Source organism: Lepidochelys kempii, chromosome 2 (genome assembly GCF_965140285.1).
Source record: "Lepidochelys kempii isolate rLepKem1 chromosome 2, rLepKem1.hap1, whole genome shotgun sequence".
NCBI classification, from domain to species: domain Eukaryota; kingdom Metazoa; phylum Chordata; order Testudines; family Cheloniidae; genus Lepidochelys; species Lepidochelys kempii.
This window is the reverse complement of record NC_136381.1, coordinates 49831949-49854240: the sequence shown is the minus strand read 5'-3', so window position 1 is coordinate 49854240 and position 22292 is coordinate 49831949. Positions and strand designations below refer to the sequence as shown.

At 39.2% G+C, this 22292-nt stretch overlaps 1 protein-coding gene across 28 annotated transcripts in view; it reads left to right on the top strand.

Moving 5' to 3' along the window:
* RALYL (RALY RNA binding protein like) overlaps positions 1-22292 on the top strand; it is a 614199-nt gene that overhangs the window by 516651 nt on the left and 75256 nt on the right. For 26 of the 28 annotated variants that reach the window (XM_073330701.2, XM_078851494.1, XM_073330702.2 and 23 more), the window contains one exon: positions 9132-9164. The exons of the other annotated variants lie outside the window; for them this stretch is intronic. In XM_073330701.2, coding sequence (XP_073186802.1) covers positions 9132-9164 — 33 coding nt within the window. The remainder of the gene's footprint in view (positions 1-9131; positions 9165-22292) is intronic. 28 annotated transcript variants of the gene reach the window in all.

Genomic DNA, 22292 nt, shown 5'->3' with positions numbered 1-22292 from the left:
AGCGGCTCCCGGAAGCAGTGGCATGTCCCTTCTCCAGCTCCTACGCGTGGGGCGGCCCCTGCCCCATGCTCCAGCTGGAGCACAACAGCGGGGCTGAGCCACGTGGTGCGGCCTCCGACCCAACTCCCTGGCTGGAGCGGGGCCAAGACGCATGCTGCGGCCCCGACCCGGTGCCCCAGCGGGACCTCACAGGCCGGCTTAAAACAGCTCGCAGGCCAGATATGGCCCGCGGGCCATAGTTTGCCCACCCCTGCTGTAATTCATTGTGTTTATCTCAGCAGGTTTTACTTTAGTTCAGCAGCAGCAGTCCTGTTCTCTCAGGAGCAATGACAAGGTTAACTAGTGACCAACCAGCTCACATGAAGCAATATACCACTTATTCAGAACAAAAGCATTACAGAGAAAGCATGTCTTGAAAACATTCAATAGCTCATACATGTGTCTAGCTTACCAGGAGTGACCCATCTTCCATGTGGAACCTTGGCAGGTTCTCAAGTACTGAAGGCCCTATCCATAAAGTCTAACTCTCTTGGTAATAGTTCCATGAGAGTTTTCAGATCAGGGGAGAGTGATCTCTCTCCAAACATCACAACGGTCAGTATATACAATTTTCAATTCTTTATTTGCTGGGCCTTTTCAATCAGACCAAAACAGTATATGCCATTTCCTCCAGGTTATGAGACTTCTCCACACTTGTTAGCTGCCTTGGGATTTGCAATGATTACCCTCCAGTGATTTTAGTTCCAGCAGGAAATCCTGTATCCCCTAAACCCCCACTGAATCAGAAATACAGCCACTAACCCATAAGGATACATATACAATTTATAAAATGGATAAAAAATATTCCATAGGTCCATAAAACCTGTCACAGTGTCACTGAGGGAAAGGAAGAGTAACCCTCTACCCTGGGGAATCTCAAAAGGCATGTAGGCATTAACCTTCATCAATCCGTGACTATAAACAGGCATGCAACAAAGTAGTACTGATCGTTTGCATTAGCTCAGTTACCACTATTTTCTTCAGCCTACTCTGATGAACTCATTCCAAAAATTTTTAGACAAGTGCTTGTTGACTTTGTTATACTCTGATTCAGTGTAGGAGGTGGTCAATTGATGTCCACTTTCTTCAAAAAATGATTGAAGTAGTCAAGAGACAGAATCCTAAGAAAGATGGCTGAGTATATTTTATTCCCACACTGTTACTGTTGATGGGAAGCAGTTTTTTTGCAGGATTTAGCAACTATTAGCAGACAAGATAAGCAGATTTAAAATGACAGCAGTGGTATGGGGTTGCCTTTTTTCCTCTAGAGTTTGCTTCCTTTCACTAGAAGAATGAGAACACTGAAATGAGCAAATTTTCTATTTACAGAAAGGTGATTGGAATTGAAGTTGAGGGTGTCATCTTCTGAAAGAAAAGAATGCCCTTAGAGTTAATTAATGTGTTTTGTAATAGAGGCTGGGACATGTTTTGCGATGGGTGGAGCAGAATATTATACATTTGTGGTATGCAGAGCAAATTCAGTTTAGGCTCTTTGTGTCTCCCCAGTCACACGGACTTTATTAATACTCCTTTCTGTCAGTTTAGGGTGGATGGCTGGCAATCCTCCTTCAGCCATGCCCATGCAACCAGACCATCACCCATAAAATCTGAGCTTGCCTTTCCTGAGTGTAGAGCTCTGTTTTTCTCTGAGGCACTTGTCAATCCTCATCTTCGCCAAATAGAATCCAGCTCCCAGTGCAAGTTGTCTTAAATAAAAGCAAATGTTACTGATAATGTATAGGTATATAAAGGAAATAACATTAAAGTCCAGGTACAAAATATTCTCCCCTAGTCTAATAGTACAGAAAGCTAGGTAACTCTTAAGCATAAATTATGTTTTGTTCTACCTACCCAAAAATGTTACATTGTTAAATGAACTTTATATGACCCAGATCTTTTTTGTTTTTAGCCTTTCTACATGCCAGATATTCAGGTCACACCTTTAGTGAAGTGGGGGCAAGGAGTGGCAAGGGTTAGCTAATCCCCTTCTTCCTTCCTTCCTTTTGTTATACCAAAAGCCCATCCTTCTATCCAACAAGAACAACGAGTAATGGTCTGAAGTTGCAGTGAGGGAGGTTTTGGTTGGATATTAGGAAAAAAAATTTCACTAGGAGGGTGATGAAGTACTGGAATGGGTTACCTAGGGAAGTGGTAGAATCTCCTTCCTCAGAGGTTTTTAAGGGCAGGCTTGACAAAGCCCTGGCTGGGATGATTCAATTGGGGATTGGTCCTACTTTGAGCAGGGGGTTGGACTGGATGACCTCCTGAGGTCCCTTCCAACCTGATATTCTATGATTAAGGAGCAGCTGTAGGCCTGATTTGCCCTGCCCTGCCCTACCTGCAAATAGATGTTTACCAACATTTAGTGATTAAAAACGTAATCCTTCCAAACCTACATATATTCAGCAAAGGCAAACATATATATTTTGCATACACAGGGCTACTTTTATCCAATGTTTAATTCTCATTTGGAGAAGGAGGAGTTGCATTAAGGGGTGGTATTTGGGGGCTGGAGTGTTTTGGTTTCTGTTTTCTTTCGCGTTTTAGAGAAGCTATTTGGCTTACTTTAGTTTGCGTTAGTATTTGTATTTTCAGTATATGGCAAAGGTGCTTTTTTATGTTTGATTTGTGTAAATTCAAATAAAATATTTGTTCTATTATGCTAATAGGGAAAAGAATATTATGCTTCATTTCTTTGTTGTTTTAAAACAGCTGTCACCACCTTAAATTTCACCTTAATGGCACAAAGCACAGAGAAAAATTAACAGAGATGAAATGCTGCACTTACTTAATGCTTCAAGAGTTTTACCCATTACACTAAGGGAAAGATTTTAAAATTATTTAACATGTTGGTAAAAAATGTTGTGACTGCCAAACATTCCGTGTACCCCCTTCATCTTCATCCTGAAAACTTAAATAGCCATACTAGATCACACCTTGAATGCAGTTAGTCCAGTATTCTGCTTATGGTACAGACCAGTAGTTAATGCTTCAAGGAATATGAAAATACTCTGTAATACAAATTGCAAACATTATAATGCTGTTTATGGGAACCACAGGAGAATGTAAAACCTTCCAGAATAGGGCTGGTCAGGAATTTTTCAGTTAAGTTTTTTATCAGAAAATGCTGATTTGTCAAAAATAAAATTTTTTGAAGAAAAACATCAGATTTCACAAAACTTTCATTATGAAGATTTCTCAGGTCCAGGATCCAGTAACCATGAATGGTGCACTAATTCAAAAAATATTCTGAATGGTCATTTGAGTAGTAACTAGAGCTGGTCAAAAACTGAAATTTCCATTTTTCGGGAAATATTGACTTTTTGAAATTTTTTTTGTTCCAAATAGAAATAAGGTGAAAGAAAAAAATACTGTTTTCAAAATGTCCCATGAAACTGAATTCCTGAAAAAAATCCATTTCAGAAAATTTTCGTTTTGGAAAATTTCAGAATTTCAGTTTAGAATTTTAGTTTTTTAGTTTGAAATTTAATTTCTGTTTTTAAAATCTTTTTATATTATTTTATATGATGGCATGTCACTACTAGTAGTGCAATATCCACATGAAATAATGTAAAATAATAAAAATAGTCTAAAAATGAAAATCCCCCAAATAAAATAAAATTCAAATTGAAATGATTACCTGTTCTGTTCATCCCCTCTGGGGCACCTGGCATTGGCCACTGTCAGAAGACAGGATACTGGGCTTAGATGGACCTTTGGTCTGACCCAATATGGCCATTCTTATGTTCTTATGAAAATTTTCCAAAACAAAAATATTTTTGCTTCAAAAAATCTTTTGGCCTTGGAAATTTTAATCAAAGTCTATATGTTTTTCTAAATGTGTTGATTTTTACAAAAATTGCATTAAAAAAAAAGTTTAGATGAAAAATTTCTAGCCTGCGCTTGTGGTAACTTGTCCTTGTCCATCAACCATCAACTTAAAGGATCATCGATGAGCAAACAACAATAGTTGCAAAGCTCAATTTTCTGTGATTTAACATCTATTTTTGTTAAATCTCTGCTTCTAAAACAGACAGAATGCACAAGGACAGATATGTTTGACACGTAAATAAGTCAACCAAATCAATCAAGAAATATACCATAAAACAACACAGCCAATCCATGAAGTGACTGAAGTTCAAAATGCTTTTTGACTAGCAAAACTTTCTGACATTAATAGCATATAAAATTGAACTGTTAGATTCCTATCAGAGGAATTAACTGTTCAAATCCTCCAGATCACAGTACTGTTGCAGTTGCCCTAAAGCAAAAGGAAGAGGAGGAGGAAGAACTAAGTTTAAACCCTATATAGCGTATCACAGACCTAAGAGCCATTTGCCTGGTTTTGCACATCAACAGCCACCCTATATCAGCAAGTGACATACATTTTAGCCTTCTCTTGGCCAATTTGCATATCATTATTTGCAAAGTCAGGGTCCTAGTTGGAACATGATGTAAGTGTAAGCATGCTCCACTGAATGATGTATTTTAGAGTATCCTCTATGGTTTTGGAAGAAGCTCTTGTATAGTTTTATGTTCTCTTTGGTGCTATACTACTTCCTGTATTGCTAGATGTTCTATAGAAGTATCAGGAAAAGGCTTTCAGAAGCCTTTTCGCCACCTCAAGGACATAACAGACTCTACTAAAGCAGCAGAAAGCTATGCATGCCAACTGCAATGTGGCTGCTGGCGTTAGGTATAATGGAATCAGTATTTTCAGGCTGTAAATCCAGACAAGCTGACATCAACAATAGAGTCAAACTCCATTTTCTGAGACAGTACTACCCTAAAGGGGCCTTATTTTCAGAAAGTGCTGAGTTACCTACCCTCTGAAATTTGTTCTCAAGTTTGATGTACAAAATCGGGAGTCATTTTTGGAAATCTTGGTCTTAGTTTCTGAACTTTGCTTTGTTTGGTCCAGAGTAGACTGTTTTGTCACACTTGAGGTAGCAGAATAAGGTAGCAAACAGAAATACAACATGACTGGTTTTTGTCCACACCTTAGCTATGAATGATGAATCATCAGCACTAAGCATATATTGATTCCAAATGAGTTATCTTAGAGGACCACTTAGCTGAATTCTGTTTGCCTATCTACAACAATGATGTTGTCAATGATGTATCCAAATTTCCTGTAAATAGATTTTGGGAAGGAGAGAGGGGATGGTTTAGCCTGAAATGAAATTGATTTATGTATGTTGAGTTGTGTCCCAGATATAAAAAGGCATCTTGCCTGTAATCTTAACTAGAACAATTATGCTAAGGTTAAAGGTTTAGAGTTTACCTCAGGTTTTTCCAGTCCCCTATATGTGATTTGTTGACATATTGTAGAGATAGTTGTTGTAGAGACTGTTGACATGTATTGCATTATTCTAGTTTTTATAGTACAATGTGTATGATTTTTTTTAGAAACTTTGGAATAGTACATCTACTGCATGACAAAGGTATCATTGGATGCACATGGTATCAAGTTAGTTGTGCCAATAGGCCAACTGAAAATAGGCCAAGAATCATGCAATGTATTAAAAAAAGTGTATATGTGCTATTGAGATTCCCTTTCATTAGACATTTTTCCCCCCTGAGCACTGCAGGTTATGGGCGATAAAAACATTGCAAATCAGAAAGGTTCTAGCACCCAGATTTTAGAGATAGCAACAAATCATAGGTTATAAAATATATCATTTCATTGTGTCATTACTGTTACTGCATTATTTTAAAAATATTATTGTATTTATGTATTTATTTATTTCAGTATCCCTGCATTCTTTTAGGGTTTGATCCTTTTTTTTCTTCTTAAGCGCAAACATTCCTCTTCTAATAGATTGTCTGCTGAAGAAATATCTCAACTTCTTCTGCAGCAACCCAGGATTACCTTTTAGGATGCGTCACTCTTAGCTATATAAAATACTTTAAAACTCTGAGGAATTTTGGGTTCTGAGTCGCTGGGAAGGAAGTAATAATTGATAACATGGATAGATAAATACTGCCACTAAAGGACATGTAGTATATTCTTTTACATTGAATTGCAGTTTTAGAGCCCTTTATATTAATTTGTATGCACTGAATTACCTGTTAAAATAAAAGGCCAATGGATGATTGTATTCCCTTATTACCTGAAACACTTGAACTAATTTAAAATAATGCTGCATATTATCTAAAAGCATTTAGTCAAATATATAGAGGCGGGTCAAACTTAGGCCAGCACAGTTAAAGCAAATGGAATTCCATCTTGAGAATGAATTTCAAATAGATTTTTAATTGCAGTATTTTATCCAGAGAACATTACCTCAAACATTTCCTTTGTGTATTATACCCACCAGATTATGTCCTTCATCAGAACACTGATGTCCCAGAGCTCTCCTCATGACAAAATTGTTGCTGTAAGACTGCACAAAAACACAGATGTGCTTTCAGTTCTCTTTCATCTTTACTATTATGAAGAAAATATCAGAGGCCAAAACTTATGAGATTCTTATGAGGGCTGGATAACCCCCTTGCGTGGAAAAACCCACTGGAGGGATGATAAGGGAAAAGGAAACTCTGTAAGGATCATCACAGAGTTTCTACCTGTTTTATTCATAATGGGAACAGGACTTGCACCTTACAGATGGAGCCACAGGGCACACCCCCAAAATATGGATCCTCTGGGAGGAAGCCACGGCCATCTATATGGAGGCCCCCACTGACCATCCTGCTTCCTGTCAGCTTGGCATAGAACTTGACAGGCACTAGTGACTGTCCAGGGTGTTCTGCAGTAAAGGTAATGCAGTCTTACACTGTAGTATCTTTCCTGGGGTATGATATATATCCACTCACAAATACATCAACACAGGGCCACCCAGTCCCTTGAAAAGGGCAGACGCTGCCGTGGAGACAAATGACTCTATTCTTAAGTGCTAGAGAGGAGGGAGAAACATGCACAGAAAATACATTGTGATGGGTTTCTGGCATCTACTCACCCTTACTTAAAGCACATGTGTGAAAGTTGCATTAAAAACTTAGGTTTCAGTCCCAGGAAACTATATTTCAAGTATATTGCATCCAACAGTCAAGAGCAAGACAGGTGCTTAAGCATTCCCACCAGTAATTTTAGAAACCTCTTCCTGATAATTAAATGCTTTGCAAAAGTTGATGAACATTATTAAAATTAAACGTAATACTTGAAGTTGACTGTCTTTAGAATGTGCTAAGATGAATACATGTTTAAAAACAAACTTCTGGCTAGATTATTATAAACGTTTGTACTAAACCTAGTTTTGTTTTGACTAAATCTTTACTATATCATGTACCTAATAAAATTGTGGGGTGGGGAGAGAATAGATTTTGAGAAATACATTATTTTGTAGTATTTTTGTTTAGTGTGGTTGGATTTTTGTGGGGTTTTGTAGTAGTTAAGGTGTTCAATTCCAGAGACATGCCACCATTTCTCTTTGGCTATCATCATTATTAAAAAGACGCTGACGAATATTTTATAGAGTTTGTTTTGCTTTTTATCTTTTATTCTTTGTAGTGCTCTCTTTCAAATGAAATTCACCCTTGTACAGAGGGCCTACATGTACTCTATATACCACTTATATATCACCTAAGATCTCAAAATAGGTCTGTAGAGTTTTTCTTTTAACCCCTCTTCACAAGGCCCTTCATTCACATTCACACCCAGTTAATGTTATGGACACCAAAACTATCATGACACATCTGCCAGAAGTGCCTGAGCTAAAAGGGTGATGACATTCTACAAAATGGATGATACGTGGCATAACAAGGCAAGGGAGATAGCATGTGTGACAGGTTGGATCACAGAAACCCCCTTGGGGCTGCCACCTGATGTGCCATGACTACTTCCGCCCCTGCTTTCCCTGCCCTCCCAGCTGGGGACTTATGGGGTATGATATACATCCACTCACAAAACCAGACCAGTGCCCTGCCTGGTTTGAGCCAGACCTGCCAGCCTGCTCCAAACCCAGACCCAGGTCTGAACCACGTCCCCTAACAGCTGTAGGCTTAAACTGAAAGCAGCTTAAGAAGTGTTCCTCTCTTTAACACTCAGATGCCCAACTCCCAATGGGGTCCAAACCCCAAATAAATCTGTTTTACCTTGTATAAAGCTAATACAGGGTAAACTCATAAATTGTTCGCCCTCTATAACACTGATAGAGAGGTATGCACCGCTGTTTGCCCCCCACCCCCACCCCAAGTATTAATACATACTCTGGGTTAATTAATAAGTAAAAAGTGATTTTATTAAATACATAAAGTAGGATTTAAGTGGTTCCAGGTAGTAACAGACAGAACAAAGTGAATTACCAAGCAAAATAAAATAGAACACGCAAGTCTATGTCTAAGAAAACGGAATACAGATAAAACCTCACCCTCAGAGGAATTCCAGTAAGCTTCCTTTTACAGACTAGTCTCCTTCTAGTCTGGGTCCAGCAATTACTCACACCCCCTGTAGTTACTGTCCTTTGTTCCAGTTTCTTTCAGGTATCCTTGGGGGCGGAGAGGCTATCTCTTGAGCCAGCTGAAGACAAAATGGAGGGGTCTCCCACGGGCTTAAATAGACTTTCTCTTGTGGGTGGAGACCCCCTCCTCTCTCCTATGCAAAGTCTAGCTCCAAGATGGAGTTTTGGAGTCACATGGGCAACTCACATGTCCATGCAAGACTCAGTTTTTAGTAGTAAAGTATCTTCCTGAACTGGAGCATAGGAGAAAAAGAATTTGATTTCACATGGAAGTAGGCAGCATGGGAGGGGGAACATATGAGTGGGATGAAAATGCTCCTGTTACACTGCTTATCAAGTCAAGTGTCCGTCCTGTGAAATGCACCCTGAAGTGGGTTTAGTTTGGATCAGGCCTCTAGTTTGCAGCTTTGTAAACATTCTGCCAGCTGAAGTCATTGGGAGTCTTGTAACTAACTGATTTCAATGGGAGTTGGATCAGAACTTTGATGCTCTGCTATTGCTGCCAGATTGTGCATTATCACCATATAAAGTGCAATAGATCGATTAGAGCCTTTTAAGTCCATATTTTAAATGCTATACAATATAATATGTGTATATATATATATTTTTAAATATCTGTTATTTACTTAACAGACTTGATTCAAAAGAACCTTTCCTGTCTGTTGGGTGAGTATGTTTATATATGTATATATATCTATATATTTTTAACCATTATACAATATTGTTGACCCCATTAGACCAATGAAATATAAAATGTTGAAATGTTAAATTCTCTCATTTAAACAGTCATTCATTACTAAACCTAAGGTTGGAAAGCATAGATTTTAGTCAATAAATGTCAGCAGTCATTGATTTCTCCTTCCACTCAAACATGACAAAAAATGTTTTGTCTTTGCTGAATAACTGAAATGAACAGAGGAGATTTTACATATATGTTAGATGATGCTCTTGTAGACAACTGTTGTATTAGTTGTCTTGATGTTGTTCTATCAGTTAATATGAATTTCATGTTACCAAATTTATTAATCTAGTATGAATTTTGATAGTATTTTCAATACAATTAACATGCTGTTTTTAAAATGTCACTACTAGTGCAAAAAATTAAGTTGATAAAACTGTTTGTAAATATTGCTGTTTTTCATTCAAATTTGTAAAATATAAAATCAGATCTTTTTCAAGCTTATGAACCATATGTATATTGGTATGTGTGTTAAAACAGTTATAAAACTTGTAACCTCACATGCACTGTCACCAATTTTCATACTTTGTTAATTCAAGCAATTCTTCATCTGTTTAAAACATTATTTTTAAATATGTTGTATTCTGGAAAACAGTACTCACTTGGTAAATGCACCTTTGTTTGTATATCATAAAGGTAAGTATTAGTATTGTATTTTTGAGTCACAGCTGCACTCTTCTTAGTCTGTCTTCCCTGTATCAGTATCACTTTTCTCTAAATCTGCTCTAACACACTGTTTTCTCTCTTTCTTCTTTCCACTTCACTCTCCTTGTTTTATTCTATCCAATTCTGTCTTCTTGGTCTCTTCTCATTCCCTCATGCTTTCTCCTTGGTTCTCAGTCCTCAAAACTGTAGTATTGTATACTGCTAAGAATATATACAACCAGGCAAAGGGTCCTGATGCAAAGTAGTCAGGTAAGAGCTAATCTGAGCACATAAATGATCCGTAACTTCCAAACCATAGTATAAAACCAAGGAGTCAAGAAATGCTCCATAACGGGTATATATAAAATAAAAGCAAACCAGAGAAACATGTGAGTTATGGAGTCAAAAATGTAGTGAAAATAGGGACCATATTCCTCAGACATTTCTGTCCACGAATAACTGAACTCATATGAGTTGTCTCAATGATGAAAATGGGACTGTTGCATGAATAAAATTACATGCATCAACATATGCCAGATTATGCCTAATCTTTCTTCGTTTCTGCCATATAAAGTAACTAAGATTTGTTTGGTCGTATCTTGAATTAATTGCATACTTTTTTCTCTTTTTTTACTTTTGACATATAATTTAATTTGTTTTTTCCTTAGGCACTCAGAAATGTCTAAAGTGAATAAAATGCTTTTTTAAATTTGTTCTTGCTTTTGCACTGGAAATGACCAAATGAATTATTATTTCACCAATTTGTGTGGCTAATTCTCGCAATTTTTCAATTACCATTTTTTTTCTCAAAGCCCCAGCTTCTGAAATCAGGGGATTAGATGAAAATCTCTGTTTTCATTAAAAAAAAAAAAGTTTATGTCCCTTGTGGTTGTAGAAAAAAATTAAAACTTGGCATAGTTGTACTGTAGAGGCTCAAAAACCAGAAGGCAGATAAAGAAAAATATCTCATAATTAATCATTTATAATCACATGATTTGGGGAGACTATCTCATGATTTTTGAATGTTTGGGGTTGACAATACTGCATTTGTTTTTAGCTACCGCTCTGTAGAGTCAATTTACCCCCAACACAGTATAACAACTCTGTGATTTTTTGCTGCTCAAACTAGCTGCTTCCCAGGAAGGATAATCTGAACAATGAAACCCAGGCTCTATGCAGAACTGTGCAGAGGTTTGTCTGGGGCACATCCTTGTTTTCCTCAGTTGTAATTATCATATGTCAGAATGCAAAAACTTCCCTCATCTGTAACTTCCTTGCCTATATACTTGCCTTTTGCCATTCCTACGTAGCCAGGAAGAAGAAACAGACTTGCTGAGTCACAGGTCTGAGCAAACAGGTCTCCTTCTTAGTGCTGTGTCAGGGATTTACTCCACCTAATTGCAAACTGATTTTTGTTTTAACTTGTTCAGAGGCTTTGCTCCCATGCTGAGATGTTGGATTTCAAGTTTCAGCCCAGAATGACAGTTGAAGCCATAAACTCCTGAAACTACATTAAGTGCTTGTAATAGAGCTGCTGACTCAACCTTAATTAGAATAGCACGTGTACCCTGTAATGCCCCTTACATTTAGAATAGGCCAAAGCAGCTGTCTAAATTAATTTCCGTTGCTTACAGATGATTTGCTTCTGCAGGTGAGTTTTTAGTTTATCTCCACTGTGCAGTGGAGACTTGCTTGCACCTTATCATTTTACTGCTAGCGAATGATAATTATACTTTTTTATTATCATTATTGCAGTGTCTAGGCTAATGATCAATAGGGATCTTCATGATTGATTTTGTGCGTTTGTATGTGTGCATGCTATGCAAAGCAATATTAAATGTAGCAACCTAAATGCCAAAGGCTAATTAGACGTGTGTAGAAGTGATGAGGAGCTGTACTGCCCCAGTGGGAGCTACGGTGAGCATAGACAGAGACTCACGGATTGTATACACTCAGAAAAATTAATCTGAATTAACTAAAGGTGTAAATTTAAAGACGTGTAGTTAAAGCACCGTAAGCCCCTCTGAGGACACTCTTTGGGCTTGTCTACAGTTAAAACGCTGCAGCTGTGCTGTTTTAGTGTTTCAGTGAAGACACTTCCTACACTGACAGGAGGGCTTCTCCCATCAACATTGGTAATCCACCTCCCCGAGAGGAGGTAGCTATGTCAACAGGGGAATTCTCCCATCAACCTAGTGCTGTCTACACCAGGGGTTTGGTTGGTTTAACTGTTCACCCCCTGAGTGAAGTAGTTATTCTGACCTAATTTCCTAGTGTAGACCAGGCCTTATTCAGAATAACAGTAGCCATGGGACTTGTTACATAGTGCAGCAATGTGCACTACAGCGTGCGACTTCTAAAACACACTAATGTGTTGTGCACTAATTGGTCTGGGTAGACCTTGCTGGTGTGCAGTAGAAGTTCACTGGTGGACTTTCACACCACTGTTTCAAGCACTAGAGAAGTTTTTGCGTGTGCCAGCAGGATCTGTGTGGACCAATGAGCACACAATACATGAGGTGCTTTAGAAATCATACACCTGTAGTGCACATTATCACATCATGTAGACAAAGCCTTTATTCTGTTTACCTTAACCCGCTTTGAAAATTAATTTGGATGAACTGTCCTGAGTGTCTCCATGCAGACAAGTCCTTAGAATGGTGTGGTGTTTATTTTCCTTTCCAAGGGTGGCCATTTCCACAGGCAAAGGTATAGGAGAACGATGCCCATTTCTTCTTTGCCCCTCACCACACTCCTGGGGCAATTTGCACACCTGGAGTACATGTGGGTCATAGTCCCTACATCTCCTGAACAAAGAAGATGTGATTATTCCCCACCAGAAGGGACCACTGTGCTCATCTAGCCAGACCTCCTTTATTACAGAGGCCACAGAACTTCCCAGAATTAATTCCTGCTTGAACTAGAGCATATTATTTTTTAGAAAAACATCCAGTCTTGATTAAAAAATTTCCACCACAACCCTGGGTAAATTGTTACAATGATTAATTACCCTTACTGCTAAAAATGTGTGCCTTATTTGCTGCCATTTAATATGTCACATTTGGGTTCCATTCAGAAGGGTCATGACAGGAAGAGAGAGAAATACAGCTGATTCTTTTTATGTCTTTCAGTCTCTGCCAGCTGCACAGAATAGGTTTACTTAATAAGCAGGCAGCAGCTTTTCACAGTGATTGAAAATCCATTCGCTTTAAACATCTTGTCAGCTGAGAGTCAAGCTATTTCTCCTCCTTTTGTGTAGATGTTTAAAAAAATCAAATCCAGAGTGCTAATTTTTCAGATTTTTTTCAAGCTTAGTCATTTGTGATAAACGTTACACATGTGGAAGAGGGATGATCTGGAGATGGGGAAAGTGGGCTAGGGTTGGGATGGGCTGGGATGTGAAATGAGTTGGTGGTCAGAGTTTATTAGGGGTTGTCTACACATGAAAGTTAATTTGGATTAAGATATGTGTCTGAGTTTAATGCACAATAGTTATTCCTAAATAACTCCATGTCTGGACATTCGTATTCCAGAAAAAGAGGGCCTTGTTCCGCTTTAGCATTATCTTCTTTGAAATTTATTCTGGAAAGTTAAACTCCATGTGCAGATGAGAATTTACATAGTGTATAATTGTCCTCTTATGAAAAATCACAAACAAAATTGGCACTAATTGACACATTTTTTGACAATCTTAGCAGAGACCCCATCACCTGAATGAGCTACCCTGTCCTCAGTAGGATCCCAGTTCAGGAAAACACATAGTTAGGTGTTGTCCTGAAAAGACGTGCTTTCTTGAATCATGGTCCAGGAGAGGTCCCTCTAGAACCAAGTGAGGAAACTTTGATTAAATGGGATGATGAAGCTCGCAGTGCTGTCCCCCAGTGTATGTGACTAAATTCTGGAAAAATTTCATGCTACAAAAATTGGAATTATTTTCAGATACTTTTAAAAAAGCAATGCCAAGTCCTGCTGTAAATTTCCCCCCTTACATATCTATTATTTCCTTACAGTACTGTCAAACTACATAAAATCCTTATTCTCGCTACTGGCAAAGCTATTTCTATAAATTTTATTTGATGCTTGCTTAATATAAAATCTTTCAACATTATTTATAATGCAAACTTCTGGATTAAATAAACACACAACAAAATCTTGCATACACAGCATAATTTTAACCAATCCTTTGCAATTTTTTGTACATTTCTAAGACATAGGTATTTCATCCCCAGACTGTAGTTTAGATATAGGACACAGCTCAGAAATGGAATTATACCTCCATCTCATTTGCCTTAGAGGGATATATAATAATCTGTGCTGAAACTTAAGTATCATGTTTAGTGTTGGCTAAATGTAACCTGTTTATTCATTTACTGTATGAACGGTCCATCCTCCTAAATAATCTTTATTTTAATTTTGCATTCCCTTCTCCAGTGACTTTTGCAAATATCCCTCATGACTGCTAATAAAAAAAAAAGTAGGGAATGTCTCTCTAGTATTTTGGTGCAGATCTGCTCCTGGCTTCATGGTTCAGGGATTTAGTTTTCTCTCCTGTACCATTCCTTCCTGTCCAAGAGCCCACGGAGAAAGCTCTGGGAGTCCGGGGAACTACACCTGGGCAGGGAACAGAAAAAGGGAAGGCTGGGGGAATATGTGAATTATCCTCACCTTCTCAGACCCGCACCCCATTTGAGTCCCACTGGGCATTCAGATAAGAATTAATGCAGTCTGAGCCTGTCTATGTTAACTTTCTGCTGCTTGCCTCTATGTTATGGACCACCAGCCGAGGAAGCCCTGGCTGCATTGCAGTCCAAATGGAGACATTTTACCTAAGAGCTAAAAAGGGAGGGTCCCAAAGCCAGTTCTGAGGTACAAGGTCTCCTGTAGATCATCTAGGTGCCCCAGAGATTTTCGAGTTCTGGGGAAAAAGCTTCCTGTTGATTTCAAGGTTGGAGGGCAGTGCAAATTTCACCCCTCAGAACTATGTGGAGAAAACTCTTCCAGACGAAGTTTTGCAGATTTTTAATTCCGATGAGAAGGAGCAATCAGGCCCTATATGAATTAGCTATTTCCTTTGATTAATATTCCAACCGGATATTTCTGTTTTCTAAGGTGCTCAGTAGAGGTTCTTTCGTTCGAGTTCATTAATTCCTTGAACAAGCTTTAATACACACAGCATGAAGCAGAATAAGAATGCCATGGCAGCACAGCAAGATTATTTTGATAACAATGGCACAAAACCTTAACCCCTGACTGGCTGATGGGAAGGGGGAGTCCACTATCCCTGATGCTCCGCTTCAGCTTGTAGCTGTCAATGGGGAAAATACTTTCCTTGCGAAGAGAAAAATGGAGGATAACCAGAGTGAGGGAGAGGGCAGCTTTTAAAATTAATAGTTAAAAACTTAGCAAATTCAGCAGCCCTTCGTCGCATTCTTACATGTGGGCCAGCTGCTCAGCGTGAGTAATGTTCTCAGGACCACGTGGATGGTGAGAGGAGGGACTACACACTTGAATATAATAATTCTAACCTATATAGAGCTCCCTCTTTGCAAGGCAGCAACTGTATCTTTGGCTGAAAATCACTTCAGGCTCTGTGCTTGGAATTTATTCTGCCCAGGAGACAACAGTTACCTTAAATACAGGGCACCGCCTAAAAAAAGTGGAAGAGATTAAGTTTTCCATTTTGTATAGCAGCAACGTGTGTGTGGGTGGGGGGGGGGGATTTGTCACATTCGGATGTCAAGGGGTTCACCATGGCCCTGCATTTCACTTATTGCTAAATGGGAAGGAGGTGTAGCTAGATCCCAGATAACTGGGCAGGAGGCTAATACAGAATGAGGGTCCTCGTATGGAAAAATTTGCAAACCACTGTGCTATACTTTAAAAGAGCTTTACTGGATACACAATTTTCCCAGTAGCTTTCCACAAGATTTAAGATTTAATATTCTCTGTTTCCTATCAGGCTAATTAAGATTCTTAAATAATCACCTCATCCACCCACAGCACTGACTCTCATACTGGTTCATACAGAGCTCTTTGCTTGAGGATCTTCCTGAAAATCTGAGATTACTGAGAGTTGGATAGAAAGGGTGCAGCTCCATTTCCAATTACTGCCTCTCTCAGTGTGCTGGTAGTCTCATCTTGTCTCTGTCTGCATAGAGATTACATCTTATTTATTGTTACACTCAGCTGCAGTTTAAATAACAGTAGTATTGCCCCAATGTTTCCCTGATTATTTCCATTACACACACACACACACACGTACTAATACTTTGGGCAAGGAAAGCTTTTTCTAATTCCATTAACTTTGATTAGCGACAAACTGACTGAATGAACACCCTAAGAAATCCCTCTTCAGCTCTCTGACCTTAAAATCATTAGTTATGTTGCACTTCATAATTGAGAGAGGCAATAGAGCATGAGATCACTTTTCCCTCTCCTGGTTATTCCATTTGCCCTTCTCTTTTTCTCTGTCTCCTTCACTTCTGTTACCCAAGACTACCTTTCCATTACTGTTTCTCTGGAAGCAGTATGTAAGTAGTATTTTTATGCTCTGGGTTAATATCAAATCAGTAGCAGTAACCCTCTGCAGATAAGGATCCTGGTCCCATCTATACAAGAGGGCCTCTTGCTCCAGCTTTGCTGCTCACTGTCCTTGACAAAAAGCCTATTTTGTTGCGGTCATAGGAAAACATGTTGAATTTCTCCTGCTACTTATAAAGCTTCTTGGGCTTCACAAGAAGTAGAGTGTTTTCAGGGCTCTGACACCTTTTTGGCTTCTCCATCCAGAGCCTCTCCTGAGTACAGTAACAGGCAATGCTAGAGAGGATAATTCCTTCCTATAGCAGCAACTGGATGGCAAAGCAGAGCAAGTAGTGGTATGTTGCAAAAAGAGGGCTTACTCAATTAAAAACAAAAACAGGTTGTAGCTTGGGACCTGAAGTGTGGTGTTGAAGACACGGTTTTCTTCAGGGTTCTCTGCTGTTTTGGTAGCGGTTTCCTTTCAACATACATGATACAGAATTGGCAAACACTCCCTTACACAGGGTTCACCAGATGCACATACAGACAGATACCATAAATGCAGTAGCTGAGGAAACACAGTTGCACAGGATACAGAGACCTATTCTTGGGAGTGTCTATTACTAATTCCTAAACATATACCATAAGATGAGTGCCAGTGGTGGGACCAGGGAGCTGAGGCAGGGAAAGAACTCTGGGGAGAGGAAATTGTAATGTATCAGGAGTTCCTGAAGGAAAACTCATGGGAGGAGAGAACTCCGGAGCACTGTGGCACTCTCAGCCACACACATGCAGTGCAGACATGCCAAACCCACAAAAAACCTCGGGGTTTGTTTTTGGCATAACTGGCTTGTGAGTTGCTTGTTGGCTTAAGTTTTTGGCTTGTAGCTTGTTGCTTGTTGCTTTTTTTTTTTTTATTGGCTCCTGGCAAGCAGAGGCAAGGGGGGCAAGCAGGGGCAAAGGGCGGGAGAGAGTCAGGGGCGCACAGCGGGCCCACCACAGTCCCAGACTGCACGCCAGAAGGATCTAGTTACATAGAGTGTTGGAGTTCTTAGGAATTGGCTTGTTTTGGCCTTGTTTTGAAATGGGATGAGCTTGATTTTTGGCTTATTATGAAAATCGGGGTGCTTATTTACCCCATGAAAGTTGGCAACTGTGGCAAGGGTAACAGTTGGGGGCCAGGGCAGTTTGCCCCAGGCCTCCATTTGAGAGGGGTCCCAAACCAAGTGGTGTTGCAAGCTGGCACGTGAGGTCACAGCACCACTCACTGAAAATAGGTCCGGCAACCCTTCGGTCACAACAGAGGGACCATGAGGCCAGACCTGAGTGGTGCTGTGACCCTGTTCACCTTGAGTGGGGAACTGGACCAGCCCTGTGAGACAGAAACCAATGCTGCTCTTCCAGATTTGAACATAGTAAATACACATTTAAAGTTTCATTTGTATTTTCATTTTGTTAGTATCGAGTACTGTATTAAAATTTATAATGTATTTTCTGATCATTAATATTGAATTACAAATTGTGTTGTTATTATCATCATCGTCCATCTAGGCAGCAGCTACCATGTGTGTGGACAGTACAAATATCCTTTTAGCTTTTCAGGTTCACTGACACCCATGCTTCAACAGCAATGCCAGATAGTTACAAATCATTTTAAACTCTTTAAATAAAGAGGGTGCTCTGAGGGTCAGATTGTCTAGTGGCTGGCACACCTGACTTCCCGCCCCTTGCTTCTCTGGCAGAGGTACCTTAGTTCTTAAGGAGGTGTGGTAGGTGGACCTGGACCCTCCCTCTCTTTCTCCCTCCCTCCCCACCAGGGCCCTCTGTGAAGCAATGCCCGAACAGGGACCTCCCAGTAGAGAGTCTAAGTCCATTGCCCGGGGCTACCTCCGACCTCTGTCATTCTGTTTGGGGCGTGGCCTCTACAGTCTGTTTGGACTATAATGGCTCAGTTCAAGTAGTGGCCACTTGTGGATTTTTTGCAGCGTTCTGACATGCTTCAGGTCCCTCCGGGCAGGGCAGCAGTAAGATTGATGGGGCCTAACCCCACAGTATCTCAGTCACACAGTTCACTCAGATCCTAGGTGCACCTCCATCTCCGTAGCAGTTTCCCTTGGTTAGGGATTCAGTGCTTCTTCCCTGGAGGCTGTCCCCAGCCATCAGGCTCCTAGTGATGGTCTCTTCATATAGGAAGGCAGCTAACTTCTACCTTTTGCCCAGTCAGCCCAGAACTGAGCCAGGTTCTTTCCTTTTCTTCTCCCTCCAGTCCTGGCATTGGCTGTAGGTACAGATGGGTGGCTCTCTTTTACCCATTTTTTGGTGGTGTTAGGTTTCTCAGCTTCATCACAGGGATCCTACATCCCTTACTCACATGGGTAATTAAGGGATGCAGGATCAATCCTCTAGGGGACAGGCAGAATGCAGAAAACAGATAATTTTTTCCGGACACCTCTGCCTTTTATCTCTGGTATCACCAGCAGATACTGTTCAGTGACTACAGACCATTAAGCCCATCCTCATTCATTATATTATTTAAATTTAAAGTTAAAGTTAGCCAAGTCCTAGTTCTAGTGAAACTGGGTTTTAGAATTGGTTGAATCATTCTAAAAAGAGGTGAAGATATTTTAAGAACTAAATGGGGCAAGTTCATTCCACGGCTACTCATGGCATCATATTATTCAGACTAAAACCAGCTAATTTCTAAAAATGTTGGTGAATCCCAACATTTTCATGAGTTTTAGAATGAGTAATTATTTGTCAAAGTCTTCCTACTGGAGTCGTGCCAGTTGCTCTTCATTATTCTTCTATCATCTAATCAGGGAGCAAAAACCACAGTTAGATTTCCAAACCACAGACACCTTATGACTAACAAATACAAAACAATCAGAAGTGCACAAACAACCTAGAGACTGAAATGTGTTCACATGAACTATTTGTCAAATATCTAGGAATAGTAAATACCTTCACAGAAACCAGGATGGAATCATAGACAGAAAAAAGGGCTAAATTAGTTGGATAATTTATTTGAAACTAATAATTTAGCCAGTGCTATTGAACTTTGTGTTACTGGATGATCTAGAGCAGGAGAAATGAAACTGCAGCTTTTGGGATGCTGAAGTCAATGCAGCAGAAAGAATTAGACTTCATTAACACAGATCCTTTGCATCATACTGAGTCAAACTGTTCCCGTCTCTACTGTACTGATAGAAGTAGTTGCTGGGTATTGTGTAAAGCTTTGTTTCCTTGCAAAATGAAGCTCTCCTGTATAGTCAATAGAAAATATTAAACATAATCATACTTTATATCTGTGCTCAAATGCCATTTGGTTTCAACCAGACCTTATCTAGGCATCAATAGGTAGACATATTTCATGTTCTGTCTGATACTTTATAGGCTATAAAACTGTCCTGCTGTGTAAAGCATTCATAGAAAAATAACTTCACAACCATGTAAATCCAATATTGATGAGTAATGGTAATGTGTTTTTCTGGGGAGAAAACAGAAAATACTAGAGGTAAGATCAGCAAGCATATACAAAGAGAGAGAGAGAGAGAGAGACTTTAAGAGTTTCAATTCCTTCACAGAGTCTTGTGGATTATAGGACAGTATGCTATAGGCAAAACTGAGAAGTAAATTATTATAATAGCTTAATTAATAGACTATACAAAAGCAAATGTACTCTAAGATATTTTTGTATATTTGAAGTATAGTGTGGTTTACCTGTAGTGATATAAACATTGTAAATGAAGACTTCTCTAAATATTTACTTATGGTGTCATATTCATATTGGTACATTAATTTTCTCAAGCAATAGTTTGCAGTGTTATAAATGAAGACTTCTCTAAATATTTACTTATGGTGTCATATTCATATTGGTACATTAATTTTCTCAAGCAATAGTTGGCAGTGTTATAAATGTTTCTCAGGCAAAGAAGGGCTGATTGTCTTAGAAACATGATGATTAATGTATCTCAGTTAACAACAATTACAAATGTGTCTTTCCAATTGTGGGATTGAATTTATTAGCATTTAACAATCATGGACATATCTTCACTGTTTCTGGAGCAGGTAACACTGTATACTCGGATACCATTTATGAATTCTATATTAAAATAGAAGAAAATATTTATTAAAATATTATTAGATACAAAAGCTGTTGAATAAAGCACATTATAAAAGTGAATTAGTATTATGTTCTTAAGGGATAAGAAGTATAAGAAAATATAATTAAATATTTCCCCCCATGAGTATTTTGCTAAAACAACAGGTGTGTCTGTTTTACTGCTTCATTGGAGCTTAATGTACTGGGTATGTTGCTTAGCAGTGCTTCCACATATATCTGCTAGTGTATGTACAGACTAGCAAAAAGGCCAGTATCCCAATGGAATGTTTCATTTCACAGAATGTTGCTGCATTCTAGTGCCACATGTCACCTCCAGCTGAGAATATTGGGCCAAAATCTGCTCTCAGTTATACCAGTGTAGAATTGGAGTAAATCCATTGAAGGAATTGGAGATAATGCCAATTTACACTCAGATAAATAACAGGATCTGGGCCATTGACTTCAACAAGTTATTCTGGATTTACAAAGAGGTAGCTGGGAATGGAATGTGGCTACTATTATTTATTATTCATTACTTATTAAGCACCATCAATTACTTCATTGTTGTACAAATCATATATATGTTTAGTCCCTACCACAAGCAGTTTACATGGGAATTAGACAATATAAATTTACAATATATTGGAGGACAACACAAAGATTATTCGTGTGAAAAAAATAAGGGCAGATAAGTATATAGGGGAAGCTTAATGCAGGGATTTGAATGCAGTAACAAGAAGGTTTGATGGGATAGAAGAGGGGGAGCCAGTGGATGTTTTCAGAGGGAGGGATGACACTGTAACACTGATAGACAAGTTTCAGAGTAACAGCCGTGTTAGTCTGTATTCGCAAAAAGAAAAGGAGTACTTGTGGCACCTTAGAGACTAACCAATTTATTTGAGCATAAGCTTTCGTGAGCTACAGCTCACTTCATCAGATGCATACTGTGGAAACTGCAGAAGATATTATATACACAGAGACCATGAAACAATACCTCCTCCCATCCCACTCTCCTGCTGGTAATAGCTTATCTAAAGTGATCACTCTCCTTACAATGTGTATGATAATCAAGTTGGGCCATTTCCAGCACAAATCCAGGTTTTCTCACCCTCTGCCCCCCCACACACAAACTCACTCTCCCGCTGGTAATAGCCCATCCAAAGTGACCACTCTCTTTACAATGTGTATGATAATCAAGGTGGGCCATTTCCAGCACAAATCCAGGTTTTCTCACCCCCCCCTTTTTTTTTCCTCAAAAACCACACAAACTCACTCTCCTGCTGGTAATAGCTTATCCAAAGTGACCACTCTCCTTACAATGTGTATGAAAATCAAGGTGGGCCATTTCCAGCACAAATCCAGGTTTTCTCACACCCCGTCTCCCCCACACACACAAACTCACTCTCCTGCTGGTAGTAGCTCATCCAAACTGACCACTCTCCTTACAATGTGTATGATAATCAAGGTGGGCCATTTCTAGCATAAATCCAAGTTTAACCAGAACGTCGGGGGGGTGGGTAGGAAACAACAAGGGGAAATAGGCTACCTTGCATAATGACTTAGCCACTCCCAGTCTCTATTTAAGCCTAAATTAATAGTATCCAATTTGCAAATGAATTCCAATTCAGCAGTTTCTCGCTGGAGTCTGGTTTTCAAGTTTTTTTGTTTTAAGATAGCAACCTTCATGTCTGTAATTGCGTGACCAGAGAGATTGAAGTGTTCAGTTTGGATGAGCTATTACCAGCAGGGGAGTGAGTTTGTGGTGGGGGGTGAGAAAACCTGGATTTGT